The sequence below is a fragment of the Notamacropus eugenii genome, chromosome 2 (genome assembly GCF_028372415.1).
Source record: "Notamacropus eugenii isolate mMacEug1 chromosome 2, mMacEug1.pri_v2, whole genome shotgun sequence".
Taxonomy (NCBI): domain Eukaryota; kingdom Metazoa; phylum Chordata; class Mammalia; order Diprotodontia; family Macropodidae; genus Notamacropus; species Notamacropus eugenii.
The window spans coordinates 354,320,525-354,335,575 of record NC_092873.1 but is presented as its reverse complement, the minus strand read 5'-3'; the positions used below and the strand labels follow the sequence as shown (position 1 = coordinate 354,335,575).

The window sequence follows — 15,051 nt, the reverse complement described above, 5'->3', positions numbered from 1 at the left end:
AGATCTTTCATGATTGAGAGTTTCCTTCTATGATCTGAGCCCAGATTTATGAATTATCTATTGGTTTCAGTTGTCCATGCCAAAACACCATTTGGTGGCATAAATAATCAAGAGGGGAGTGGACTCTTTTCCTACCTAGTCAGCCTATACATAGTTGCTTTCACCTTGGCTCCCATCCCCTCAACTCTCAGGAGGGATACAGTTAGATGGATAAAACTGGTATTGCTGAAATGGTTTTGCAAAGTTTTCCCTTTTCCAGGCAGCTGAAGAGGTGATCTCAATCACCTTGGTACCATAATAAAGTCTAAATTTTAGACTTTGCTGCAGTGATTTGCTACAAGCCCTTATTCTTTGGGGTCATTTACATAGTCTCCCCAAGACTGGAGGATCAGCTGGAAAAGAGACAAATTGTTTAAGAATATAGGGCCTTTTTTAGATATACTTTTTGCTCCCCTTAGCATATCTAAGAGTCAGACTTTATGGGAGAAGTGGAAAAGGAAATAGAATTGCTTATATGCTACTTCCTTTGGTGTAGAAATAAGCAAAATTGGAATGGTTTTAGTCAAAACGTAGGCTTAGCAACCAGGTTTACCAAAAGGTAGCAGAAAAGAAGATTTTCAAGTCCTCTTGAAGGGTAAGATGTCTTCTTGCCTCATCTCTTACTACTGCAAACACTAAGGTTTTGGCTGATGGTGTTGGTATGAAAAACCTAGTACTGGACTCTGGGAGTTGGAGTTGACATGGCACATAGCTGATTGCCAGAAGTATACTGAGTCTCTTGCCTCAGTTTCCACGTTATTAAAATGAAGACTGGACCTTTCTTATTTCTGGGAAGGCAGGATTTCTCCCATGCTGAGTCATAGTACCTGAGCTTCCTGTGACTTTTCCAAAGAAAAGGATTTGAAACATAAAAAAGGGTAGGAATTAAATGCCATTTCTAAGATTCCTAGAAGAATCTTAATGACTCTGAGTTGGGTGGTTTTGTTGTTTTGGGGGTTTTTTGTTTTTTTGTTTTTTTTACCATAGCAAAGGGCCATGTTGCCATAACAAGGATGACTTGTATCGAAATCACCTGGCAGATACAGTGCTTTGGCCCTGGATCCATTAGTCTTGACTCAGGTCACAGTAGTAAATCCAGAATGCATTAGTGCAATTGGGTTTATTTACATGCAGGGGAAGTGAGGCAGGGGAACATGTATGGCTAATAAGACAGCTAGGTAGTCTGCCTTACAGTGGGAATAGGGTTCCTGGAGGTGAAATGGGTGCATTGATCCAGCCCTTTCCTCTCTTCACCAATGGGAATCCTACCCTGGTTTAACATTCCACTCCACTGTGTCCTGGCTCATTGTTGACAGCACCAGTGAGTGACAGAGAGTGGAAGCTGAAAAGAATGGGATGATTCACTTCAATCACTGGTCAGGGTTTGAGTAAGAATAGTTGAGTATGGAAAATGGATAGAACTTTCTGAAGGGGAGGTATTCCTCTATCCAGATTTTTGCTCTTTTTCCTAGTCTGACCTTATGATGGGATTGAGTACAATATCTTTACCTAACTTGTAAATGATCATGTCTGTCTTGATACACCTTTCCACATTTTCCCACCTCATATTTCTAATTGTTTCCCCATTGATGTTAAAGAGCTATTCACATGTTTCAAATTTATAAAGAACAAACTTGGCCTCAAACAGGAGTTGAGAAACCATGTTTGGAAAAGTAGGATTCTATTGGTTAGAACATTGCATGTGAGATAATTTTTTTTGATGTATTAATTACTTTTACTGAATTTTCTTTCTCTTTAAAAACTAAATCCTTTGTTATAAGGACTGGCTCTCAAGAGTGAGAGGAATATAGAGAGAAATGTAGGTGATGTAAAAACAAAAGACATCAATAAAAATCTATTTAAAATTTTAAAAAATAGTTATTCTGAGATTTATTACTATTGGGTCATAGGATTTTGAGCTAGAAAGAACCTCAGAGATCCTTTAGTCCAGTGCCCCTCTTTTCATGAGGAAAATGAGACCCAGAATGATGAAATTGACTTGGCCAACATGATACGGAATCTGCCCAGGTGCCTTGACTCCAAATCCAGTCCAATCTAGTCAGTATTTATTAAATGTCTACTATGTGCCAGGCACTGTGCTAAGCCCCGTGGATACAATTAATTAAAAAAAACCTTCAATGGAGCAACTCTGGCAGGTATGTAGTTCTAATAGTATCTGTGTTTTATAGCTGACAGGTGAAATTATTTGCCCACAGTCATATATTGAATAACACAAAATCAAACCCAGGTCTTCTGACTTCAGTACAAATGCCTTTTCATTTTTTAATGTTTTGTTGGTGCCCTTTTTTCCCCCTCAGATATCAGTCACTTCCCAATAGCACCTCCCCTCCCACAATGGGAGGGAACAACACACAAAAAGAGGCAAGAAAGTGAGGGGGAGAGAAGCCAAAGGGTACCCAGAGGCAGCTAAAACCAGGCAGGGCAGCAGATGAAAAGTGGAGTGATCTGAATCCATTTTCTACCCTCTCGAAAAAGAAAGACTCTGCCCTCTAGCCCTCCAATCTGAGGGGAGAGGAGGCTGAGAAAGGTGGTGTGAAGGCTCAAGTTAGCAGTGTAGTAATAAGATTCAAGGTGATGAGCTTAACTCCAGAGGGACATTGTTTTCTGGAGTTGAAACCACACAAAGCAGCAGATGCCAGGTGCAGGTCCAGTAGGGGTTTTTTCCTACTAATTTCAAGTCAATTACTTGAAATTTTCATAGATGAGCACAATTCAAATAGACTTTTAGGGCTTCCCCATCATTTTACAGATAAAGAAACTGAGTTCCAGATAAGTGAAGTGGCATACCCAAGTTGCCGAGGTAGATTGGGAATCCTAACCAACAGTTATTAAGCCTTATTCTTATTCTTAGACCCTGGAGAATGAGGAATGATTTAAGTCAGGCCTTCAAAGAATTTGCAATCTAGTAACAATAATGTTGCATTGCTCTAGCACTTAGTAAGTTACAAAGAGCTTTTCATGAGTTATCTCATTTTATCCTTGCTTCAGCTCTGTCAGGTATGTCATTCAAATGATATTATCCTCATTTTATACCTAAGGGGTGAAATTATTTGCCCAGAATCACACAGTGAATAACTAAGAATCAAACCCTGGTCTTCTGATTTCAGTACTAATACCTTTTTATTTTTTAATGTCTTATTGGTGCTCTTTTTTTTTCTTGGATATTGTTACTTCCTAATGACACTTCTCCAATCTTTGTAACAAAGAGGTACAGTTAAACAAAACAAATCAACCCACTAGCCATATCTAACAATGTACCTGGTTCTGCAATATAGTATAACAAAACATGTTTCATCAGCAGTCTTCCAGAGTTGCAATCCAGCACCATTTTCACTGTAACATGTCAGCTCTTTAGTAAGGGAGACGATATGGACACATTAATCATCTATAATATTGAATGTTATGAATTATTGAATGTTATTGAATGAATACTATTAAGGAGGTACTTTAGGAGTTGAGAGAGTAGAAAAATTGCTTTTTTTTTTTAGACAACACAGTCACATACAGAAGGAATGGTGGCATTTGATCTTATCCTTGATGAATAAATCAGGTTTGATAGAGAAGATGGGGAAGTGGGATCGCATTTGGCATTGGGCCCTTGTTATCTAGGGTAGAGCCCAGTGGCAGGTCTCATCGTAGTCATGAGCCTTACTGTTTTCTCCTGCAGATCAATGAGCTCAGCAATGTTCCAGTCCCAGTCATGTTAATGCCAGATGACTTCAAAGCCTACAGCAAGATCAAGGTGGATAATCATCTCTTCAATAAGTAAGTTTCTGGAGTTAGGTATCTTGGTGGGAGGACAGGCCTTCCCTTCAGTCAAAGAACTTTGGAAGCCAGATCTTGTGCCAGTGATGGAGCAGCATCTGTTAGGGGTGGGAGATAACACAACAACTTCTAACAATCAACAGATCAATAGCTGGCTCTCTCCCCCACTGTCTCTTGATCTCCCCTGCTTTGTCAGCAGTGCCATGAGGCTCCCAGTGGGCCTTCAGCTGGGCACCAAGGACTCACTGGGGGCCAGCTTGAGTGGAAGTGAGCCACCTGGTAGTTGGAGTATCTAGTGTGGGGCTACCAAGCTATCTTGATCTTGGGAAGAGGCAGGAAGCTTTCTGGCATGTTTCTAGTCTGGAATGCAGTCAGACTCTCTGTAGATACAACTCTCCACTCCCCTTTTGAGTAGTATAGGAACAGTAAGCCTGCTGAGGAGCCCAGGGGCTCTGTCCAGAGCTACTTTTCCCATCTTTGACCTTCATGGCATCTTGAGTAGGAAGCTAAAGCATCTGGACTTTCTCTCTGATGATGGAATGGAATGGATGGAGCCCATGAGCCATCTAATCCTGCTGAGTCTGGAGGACTCCTGTATGCTCTTTGGAGATCTCTGCCCTTTGCTTCTTCCATGGAGCATCAGTCTCCTGCCCACCCCTCTTCCATGGTGCTTTTGAATTCTGATTCACTGTTCTTGAATCCCACAGCTCTCCCTTGCTTCAGCAGCCTTACTGTCTTAACCCCACCATTCACAGAGACTTGAGTGTGGTTTGTGAACCTCCCTTGATGTCTCTCTGCCACAGGGAGTAAGAAGAACACTTTATTCTAGAAGCCATCTCCACATCACAGCTGCCCCTAACTAAATTGCCGTTTAGCTAAGGAATGGCAGCAAAATCTGAGCAGTTGTGTTCATTGTCAGCCTCTGGTTGGGATAGGGAAGACTTTGGTATCCTGGGGTTTGGGTGGGATCTAAAAGGATCCAAGGACTTTGGGCCCATCACAGTTTCAGCATCCATTGACCCTGAAAGGTATTCCCATTGTTCTTGGACAAAAGCAGGGGGTCCCCCACCTTTATTGGAAGAAGTAGGCAGGATACTGGCAACAAAATTCTCAAGCAGATTTCTGATTGTTAAGTCCCAGAGTACTGGGAATGGTTGTATTTGCCTCCCTGCTGGGAACCCCATCAAACTGCAGAGAGGAGGCATGGAGGTAGTAGCAAGATAGGCGGCCTTCCAGGAAAGGTTTCAGTCTTTTAGTAGGAGATTTAAAGCACCTGGGCCAAAGTCATCTTGCCTCTGTATGCTGGTGAGAGGAAGGCAGAGTGCTCAGATCATCATACTTCTCTCCAAAGCAGTGATCTGAGCACTTCCATTGGCAGCAAGTGATAATAGAAACAAAAGTCAAGTTTGAAGACACTTGACATGATGTCACTCCTCAGGGGCCTTTTAGCATAGTAGTGGAGGGTGGAATGGTTTGTATGGGTTCCAGTGAAACCCAGTGGCCAGAAAGCTTTGAAATTCAGGAAGACATCTCTACTTTTGCCTAGGGAGAACCTTCCCAGCCGTTTTAAATTTAAAGAGTACTGCCCCATGGTGTTCCGAAATCTCCGGGAGAGATTTGGCATTGATGATCAGGATTACCAGGTAAGGGGTGTCTTTTTTCAAGAGGGCCTGAGGGTAGAATTGGTAGGGGTTGGCGGGGTGGCACAGACTTTAGGGGGCAGAAAGCTTGAAGCATCAACCCCCCAGGGGGATTCAAGTGCTAGTGCTGCTGGTAAAGGCACAACAGGCATAACCTTAGTTCAGAACAGGGCCTTGGCACATCTCCTTGGATCCAGGAAACCTGAGTTAGTAGGGTGTTGGGAGGTTGAGCAATGGGATGGAAGAGGGGACTATGAAAGCCACTTCATTTTGGTCTGACATTCCCAGTCTAGGCTGAAGACCCCTTCTCCTTCGTAGTTTGACTTAAGAGAGAGTTGTTCCCAGCAAGAAATAAGAGGCTTCTTAAAGCAGATAAGACAGATTAGGAAAGGAAGACTTCGAGGTTAGTGTAACTCCTTCCAGGTATGAGTGTCAGGTAATAAATAAACTCCTTATGATTGGGGGAGGGGGGCAGACAGGGTAGATTAACTGCCCCCTCCCACTTGATGCCATTTGTGGGTTGAGGGAATCAGTCCCCTCTTATAAACTGGGGGAAACTGATCCCATTATCAGAAACATTAGAGTATGACTCACACCTCATGGTTTCCCTTTCTCCTCCACCCCTTCCAGCTTTCTGGGTCTTTCTCCCATACCTAGCAGGCCCTCTGTCAACTGAGAACTGGAAAGAGTGGAATTTTCCACCTCACCTACATAGTAAGAGGATGTACAATTGATCCTTAATTATTTGAAAGAACCAGGAGAGTATAGTTTGTTAAAATCTGTAAAGGATACTCAAAGCTCCATTTAGCTGTAGTTAGTGGCCTCTCCTCTCCTCCAAGTAGACCTTTTACTGGAGCTAGTCTCAAGGAGCAAAATGATCCTGAAGCTCTCCTCTCATGTCCTTGACTTTTCTCTACCCCCATTCTCCAATCCTTGTTCCCTAGGTGGAGGCACTGCACAAGTAGGTATATGTCTATAAGACAGAGACTAAAAAGAAGTGAGGAGGAAAAACCAAGCACCTGAATAATTAAAATTCAGTTATATCCTTATGCTATAGGAAAGTTACCCATGTCCTGTATTAGGGTAGAGCCCAAAGTAAAATCCTAATTTTAGGAAAGAAGCTTGGGAAGTTTTTGATCATGTCTAGACATTGGAGTAGCAGCAGGTTGCCTTGCCATCACCCCCCATCTGCTATGGCTTACTTCTCATCTGTTGTCTCACGTCATGCTGTGTACTGCACCTCTCAGCTGCCTTGCTGGGTAGATGGCTGTGCTGAGGACTGAGTGGTACTTATGGGGGATGATAGAAGTCAAGATTATTCAGAGCAGTGCTTTTCATCTCTTTGTGGATTAGAAGCCTTGGAGATTAATATTTTCTGCCTCTGCTTTCCTTGGGCTTCCTGCCACATTGGTCTTTCCAGCTAGAAGGTCAGGAGTGGGAGCAATAAACATACATCCACTGAATATCCACTACTGAGAAAGAAAGTGTACTATACCAAAGCTTTCTCTCAGGCTGCATGCACCCTTTCTTCCTGTTGGGCCTGAAAACTCTGTCTGAGACTGGTTCTAACATTTATTTTCAGATGAAGGACTTCCCCCAGCTCTTTCAGTTTCTTTCATTTCTTCACATACGAGGATTGGGCAGACCTAGGAGCAGCAATGTACTTGGACTGTCAGGACTCCTGGAGAGTTTAATTCTTTATAAGACCCCTCATTTCATGCCTCAATTTTCCTTTAACAGTGAAAGTGATAGTGCTTCCCTCCCAGGAATATTGAAGCCTGTGTAATTTAACCCAGGGAAGTTTGGAGATGAGAAAACTTGAAAAAAATAAGGAACATGTTAAGTGAGAGAGAGGGAAAAAATGTGGAAATTAAGCATTTGCAGTAACCAAATTTCCTGGGGATAAATTTTTTTCGAAATATTTGAAAACAGATAAATATGGGTCTTATGGCTAAGAATGGCATTATTCAACATTCTTTTAAAAGAACATTTATTAAGTGCCTGCTGTGTGCAAGGACTGTGCTAACCACTGAAGGAAATAGAAAAAGACATAATTCTTGCTTTCAAAAAATTTATGATTAAGTAGGGGAGATATGACATGTACACAAATAACCATCAAAACAGAATGTGCTAAGCATGGAAGAGAAATACAAAGTACTTCCATGCCTCCCACTTTCCTCTTCCCCTCCAAAATAACCCATTATTTTTATGCCAGTCTGGCAAACAGAAAATCACTTTCTTTTCCCTTGACTTTCCGAAGGGTTGCTCCTCTTTTTAAAAGAAATTTGATGGTTTGACAAGAATTTTTATTGTCTTTTTTTCTACTTTCTTTCTGAATGTATTTCTTCTCCCTCTTCTTAGTGAACTTTCCCTTTTAACAAAGATTAAAAAAGAAAAAAGAATCGTTTAGCAAAACCTACCAGCAAATTGATCATGTTTAGCAGTTTATGTATGTGTTCTTACTGATAGTCTCTTACCTTTGCAATAGGGCAGCTAGGTGGTGCAGTGGATAGAGCACCAGTGCAGGAGTCAGGAGGACCTGAGTTCAAATCTCACCTCAGACACTTGACACTCACTAGCTGGGTGATCTTGGGCAAGTCACTTAACCCCAATTGCCTCAATCTGGGTCATCTCCTGTTGGGTCACTGGATTCAGATGACTCTGGAGGAGAAGTGAGGCTGGTGACCTGCACAGCCCTACCTCATACAAAACAAAGTCAAGTGCAAGTCATGTCATTATTTCTCTGATGGCATGGTCTTCTTTGGCAGTGAAGGATGAATGCACACCTCTGCAGTGAAAGGAGGGCAGTATTTTTTTCTTAATTCTTCTCCAGGGCGAAGGTTGGTCCTCATATTAACATAGCATTTAGTTTTCTTTTATTGTTTTCTCCCCTTTTCTTGGATATAATTACATTTCCATTTTGTACATTATTTTCCCATTTTTCCTGCAGACTGAATCAGTTCATAGAAGAGACTCCAGGCATCTCTGCTTATTTATCTTATGGTGCAAGATTATTCCATTACATTCATTAACTATAATTTGTTTAGCTACTCCCCAGCCACCTACTTTGTTTCCAGTTCATTGTCATGACAAAAAGTACTGCAATATACTTTTTGTATAGAGAGGATTTCCTTTCTGTCTTTGACCTCTTTGGAGTATGTGCCTAGCAGTGAGCTCTCTCGATCAGAAAGTTTAGACATTTTGATCTCTTTTTATTGATCATAATCCCAATTTGCTTTCCAGAATGTTTACCAGGGGTGGGGATCTTTTGGCCTTGAGGCCACATGTGACCTTTTACGTCCTCAACTACAGTCCTTTAACTGAATCCAAACTTCACAGGACAAATCTTCTGTAAAGTTTGAATTCAGTCAAAAGACAGCACTTGAGGACCTACAGGGCCACATGTGGCTTCAAGGCCAAAGGTTTCCCATCTCTGGTTTAGAATAATTCTTAGTTGGCCATTAGTTTATTAGGGTGCCCCTCCTCCGTTGACTATTTCCATCTTTAAACAAATAATTTTCTTTGGACCAGGCCCTCTTACATGGCTGCTACTGACCTCTGTCCCCCAAATGAGATGGAATCTTAGAAAGGACCAGAGAGCCTAGAAGCCCCCCTGGAACTCTGACAGCCCTAGTAAATGCAAAGCAGGAGGCTGGAGCAAGGGCAAATGCTGTCCAGTGACAAGGGAGAGCCAGCTGCTATCTGCAGAGAGAGCTCAGAGGGCCAGAACCACAGGGAAATATCGTATGTTTCACTTGTTTCCTGGCACCTAGGCAGTGCCTCTCAAGGGTTGTCTTCAGCTCTCCCATCTGTCATGGTGAGCTTATTCACTTCCACAGCTTCAGGTACTATTTGTGCATAGGTGACCCCAAATGAACGTCTTCAACCTTGACTGCCCTTCTGTAGTTCAGCCCCGCATCTATACATGCCTACGTTTGGTTTCTCACCATATGCTTCAAACTCAACATGTCCAAAATTAAGCTTTATCTTTCCCCTAACCTTTCCTTTAGTGGCATTACTGTTCACCTGCGCTAGAATATGTGGCATTACCATTGCCTCTCCTTTCTTCCTTACAGGCCACATCCACCAAATTCCATTGATTCTTCCCTAATGGTGACATATCAGTTTGTCTGAAAAAGATCTGGGGGTTATAGTGAGCAGCAAGCTTAGATTGGTCAACATTGTGATATGCTAATGTGGTCTTAGCCTACATTAAGAGAGGCAGAGCCTCCAGGAATAAGGAAGTGAAAATCTCTCTCTACCCAGTCAGACCTCATCTAGAGTGCTGTTCAGCTGTGGGCACCACATCTTAAGGAAAACATTGATAAGTTGCAGAGTGTCCAGAATAGTGAAGAACCATGTCCAATAAGCCTGTGTCATGTGAGGTTAGGTTGAAAGAACTAAGAGTATTTAGCCTAAAGAAAACAAGATGCAGGACACAACTTGAGTATTTGAAGGACTGCCATGTGGAAGAGAATGAGACTTCTTTTGTTTGTTCTCAGAAGGCAGAACCAGGAGAAATGAGTGGAAATTGCCAAGAGGCCAGTCTAGGCTTGGGGTCAGGAGAATCTTCCTTCCAGTAAGAGCTGCCCAAAGGTGGACTTTGCCATCTCAGGAGGTGCTGGATATCCACTTGTCAGGAGTAGTATGGGTAGGAAGGGATTCCTTTTAGGTATGAGTTGAACTAAATACCTCCTGCGTTCCCTTCCAGCTGGAAAGTTCTATGATATCGTGATCTTTTGTGGCTACTCCTTCCTCCAGGCCCTGCTAGGACTGCTGGAATAGCCTCCTTCCTAACATACCTTCTTTCTCCCTCTTCCAGTCCACCCTTCATATAACGAGATGAATATTCTTTATGCACAGCTTTGGTCAAATTCTCAAAAACCTCTACTTGTACACTCTTCACGGTTCCCTGTGGTGCATCAACTGACATTTAGGCTTCTTTGCCGGACACCCAAGTCTCATCAGCCAAACCAGGCCCATCACCTTCCCACCTTTGGAGTTTTGTGTGAACTGGAATATTATATTGGTTCTCCTTCTCTTCACCCTTTACAGCTCAACTCAAATGTCACCTTATACGTACACCTTTTCCCCAATTTCCCCTTTAGGGAAAACCTTTTCCTCTTGTACCTCAAACATCATTCTGTACTTCTTTCATGAAATTTTTCATGTGTCATTTTGTACATCACCATAGTTAGGTGCTTCTACCAAACTGTTAGGCCTGGCACAATGCTTTCCACTGTGTATGCATTTCATATATTTTGGATTGAATTGAAAAAACAACACCCAATTTGTATCTTGATTTTCATGGGAGATAGAAATGTGGGGCAGGAGATAATTGAGAATGTGATTAATCTTCTCTGCTACACATAGGGAAACTGAGGATAATTGATATAAAGTGATTTCTAGAAGGTTACATAATATGTCAGGATCAGGATAGAAGCTGGTCTTTCCACCATTTCCATCCAGGACCTTGTCCAGGAGGCTCTACCTTTAGGTTTCAGGGAAGCTCATGAAACTAGAATTGAAGGAAAGACCTTTTTTCTGTAACTCCCTTTCTATACCAGTCCCAGGATAGAAGGGCAGGGGGTAGAGAAAAAGAGGACTCTACAGGTCTGGTTCTGTTCTGGTTCTGTTACTCAAAAGAATCTGGTGAATGCATTAGCCAGCTCCTTTTCAGATGGTTCCGAGACAGGTGGAGGCTCACTCCAGATGGAAGAGCCTCCTTAGAAGGGGTCAGTGCCAAAGGGGGGTTTGGGAGTTGCACATATCCTTTGGGAAATAAGTGGGCAGGACTGGTTTGGAGTTCCTGTGTCCTCATACTTGACTGCATGGGCCTGGGTGGGGTAGAGGGTAAGTTGAACCTATTAAAAGGAGACATCAGTACCAGTTGGGGTCCCACCACCAGCCTGACTTTTTTCTTGGTCCACCAGAACTCGGTGACACGCAGTGCCCCCATCAACAGTGACAGTCAGGGCAGATGTGGAACACGTTTCCTCACCACCTACGATCGTCGCTTCGTCATCAAGGCTGTGTCAAGTGAGGATGTGGCAGAAATGCACAACATCCTAAAGAAATACCACCAGGTATGTTGAGGCTCAACTCTGAACTGTGGGGGAAAAAGGGGGATGGTTAAGGGGGAAGAGTTAAGAAAGGCCACAGCGGGAGGAAGCATCTTATTGGAAAACAGGTGGCACCTTCTAATAGCCGAACCACTGCCCCTCTCCTGACACCTGTCCTGAAATAGATGAAGACACTACTCACTCATCCATGTCTGCACAGTTCTCCCAGCCTCCTCCACTGACACTTTGGCATTGTCCCTTTCTAAGGAGGCTTTTCCATCTGGAGTGAGTCTCCACCTGTCTCGGAACCATCTGAAAAGGAGCCTGGCTAGTGCGTTCACCAGATTCTTTGTACTTGGTGGTCCTAGTGGCTTCTGACTCCAGAAGCTAAGTCTGTGCTGGAGAAGCCATGGAGAGAGACAGGGAAGGGGAGTGGAAGGAGTAACTCTGGTCCCAGGATGGGGATGGAACTTAAAGCAAGGGGCTAACAAATTTTCTCAGCAAGGTGCACCTCAGACCAGGCCCCTATAACACTCTTTTGTCAGGGATTCATTGGAAACAGTGTGTCCAACTTCTTGATGGGTAGAAACCCAGAGTGCTAACATGATATATCTGGGGAGGGTCCATCAGTCCTAGGATGTATCCAACCGTTACTCCCTTTTCATTCTTCTTCTTCCCATCCCCTCCCATTCTAGTTCATAGTGGAGTGTCATGGAAACACCCTTTTGCCCCAATTCCTGGGCATGTACCGCCTGACTGTGGATGGTGTGGAGACCTACATGGTGGTCACTAGGAATGTGTTCAGCCATCGGCTGACTGTACATCGGAAGTACGATCTCAAGGTATAGAACCTGTGGGGCCTCTGGCCTCCCACATGCACTGAGATCCACTGAGATAATGTGTGGTAAGCCTGAAATATCACATAAAGATGAGTTCTTATTTTCCAAGCATGTGAAAGAGCTGCAGGAGCTGTGGTCTGCCCTAGATGTGTCCTGTGCCATGTTCCCTTCCTGGGGCTCAGTACATGGTGGACCGGAGGCCTGTTGCAGCCTGCTATTAACCCCAAAGTTTTTGTCCTTTATGTACAAGGAGGACAACCTTGAACCACTCTCAGTGGGATGTGCACAGTAGGGCATGAGAGTACAGATGGCTTGGGATGAATTGATCACATGGTCACCTGGTCTTGTTTTTAGCCTAAGGTCACATGATTTTAAGCCACTGGCCAGAGTCTGAGGTATAATTTGTGGTTGTAGAACTTCTTTTTTCCTTTTTTTCCTCCATATAAAATTTAACTGGCCTATCCACATGTCAGACTTCTGAAGTTGGCTCCGATACCACAGCTCTAACAAATTTTGCCCAATTCCGTGTTTCTCATTTCTCCCAGCCTTTCCTCCATTCCCCAGAGGCCAGGCCAGTCTTGTTTCCTCAGTGGACTTAGCTTTTCTCTCATCCTGTAAGATTATATAGTGTATTTGCCTCTTTTTCCCACCCATCATGTGGGACTCATCTTGCTCCTCTGTTATATTCCTCCTCAGGGCTCTACTGTCTCCAGAGAAGCAAGCGACAAAGAGAAGGTAGGCTAGGATGTTTAGTGTCCATGGTCCAAAGGTCTGGAGTGGGTTCAGTGGGAATGAATTAAATATTCTTTCTATTGGCAAGACCCTTACGGACCATGCTGTTTATGCCCCTATAGCTCTAGGCCTGAGCCCAGCCTAGCCCAGGTGGCCTGGGGGAGAGGGGATATCTGTTGTTAAAAGAATGAGATTCCCACAAGGCTCCTCAGCTTTATCAGCAGATTCTTCCGTATAACTAACATAGCACCTTCCTGCTTTGTTTCTAGGCCCTTGTCTCTCTCTATCTTGTTGCTCATCTTTAGGCCCTCCCTAGGTTCCTCACGGCTCTCTAGAAGCTAGGACTGAGACTTGCTGGCAGGGGCTGGTGATCATGTAGACTGAGCATTTGTGTCTCAGACATTCGGACCCCTGGGGTGGATGACGCCAGGGTTGCCCTGCCTGCCTGACACTGCCCTCCCCCTCCTGCAGGCCAAGGATTTGCCGACCTTCAAAGACAACGATTTCCTCAATGAAGGACAGAAGTTGCACGTCGGGGAAGAGAGTAAAAAGAATTTCCTGGAGAAATTAAAACGGGATGTGGAGGTAATAAATATGACCATTTTTCTGCTTGGGAGAGGATGGGAGGTGATCCAGGGGAACACCCCCTTCAGGGCTACCCCCACCTAAGTCACTAAGGAACCTCCTTTTCCCTGATGAACTCCATCTAACTGTGTGCCTGTTATCCCTGCCCAGCTGTTAGATCACAGATCTATTATGTTTCCATTTTAATGTTGCTCAAGAGAGTTTGTGTATGTGCTTTTACCTTCGCACATAAATGATGAGCTTCCAGAGAAGGACCGTGTCATCTTTTCCTGTGCTCCTTTTTATTTTTAACAAGCCTTTATTAAGCACCAGCTGTGCACCAGCACCATTCTGAATACTTTACAAATATCATCTTCTTTGATCTACACAACCTAGAGAGGGAGGTGCCGTTGTTATCCCTATTTCATCGTTGAGGAAACTGGGGTAGACAGAGGAGAAGTGAATTGCACAGGGTCCCTCACATACCTAGTAAATGTCAGGCCACATTTGAACTCAGGTCTTTTCAGTTCCAGACCCTGTACTCTGTGCAGTGTGGTGCCACCTAGCTACACTCTTATTTTTCTTTACATAAAAAGTATAGCCAGCACCTGCTTTTAAATCACTTCATTTATGAAATCATTGTGTTCTTTGAGAAACATATGTTAGCATTAAAACAGCTTAAAGAAATGTCATGGCATTTCTGAAGCAGCTGTTGTAGAGTGGAGAGAGTGCTGGGCCTACAGTCAAGAATACCTGAGTTCAAATTTGGCCTCTGATATTTACTAGGTGTGTGACCCTGGGCAAATCACTTAACCTTTGTTTGCCTGAATTTCCTCAACTGTAAAATGTGGAAAATAATAGCACCTACTTTTGTAGTGTTGTGAAGTTGAAATGAGATAATATTTGTAAATTGCTTAACAAGGATCTGGTACATAGTAGGTACTCTATAAATGCATATTCCCTTCTCTCCCCCTTCTTTCTTGACTCTCTTTGATTCTTTTTTTTTCTTTCATATTTTAATATTGGCATAGTTTCCTACTGCTCTCTTACCTGCTGCTAATAGAGGAAAGAAAGCTAGATTTGGAGTCAAGAAGACCTGAGTTCAAATTCCACTTCTGACATTTATTAGCTATGTGTTTGTAGTCAAGTCATTTAACATCTGGAAATCTCAGTTTCCCCATATGTAAAATGGAAATATATTCCTCACACTGTTGTTGTGGGGCCTAAATGAGATACAGAATGCATTTTAAAAATCTCAAAATACGTTCAATGTCAGTTATTATTTAATAACGCTAACAGTAGCAGTAAGCTAGTGTAGACTCAGAACAGTGCACTAACCTTCATACACAGAGATTACACACCTGATTCGCCAAGGGCTATGGCTTATTC

General features: G+C 43.2%; 1 protein-coding gene across 1 annotated transcript in view; it reads left to right on the top strand.

The window, feature by feature from the left end:
- The window catches only part of PIP4K2B (phosphatidylinositol-5-phosphate 4-kinase type 2 beta), a 28,317-nt gene that overhangs the window by 7,922 nt on the left and 5,344 nt on the right, over positions 1–15,051 (top strand). The window contains exons 2-7 of the mRNA XM_072646255.1: positions 3,728–3,825; positions 5,372–5,468; positions 11,399–11,551; positions 12,223–12,369; positions 13,063–13,101; positions 13,570–13,683. Coding sequence (XP_072502356.1) covers positions 3,728–3,825; positions 5,372–5,468; positions 11,399–11,551; positions 12,223–12,369; positions 13,063–13,101; positions 13,570–13,683 — 648 coding nt within the window. The remainder of the gene's footprint in view (positions 1–3,727; positions 3,826–5,371; positions 5,469–11,398; positions 11,552–12,222; positions 12,370–13,062; positions 13,102–13,569; positions 13,684–15,051) is intronic.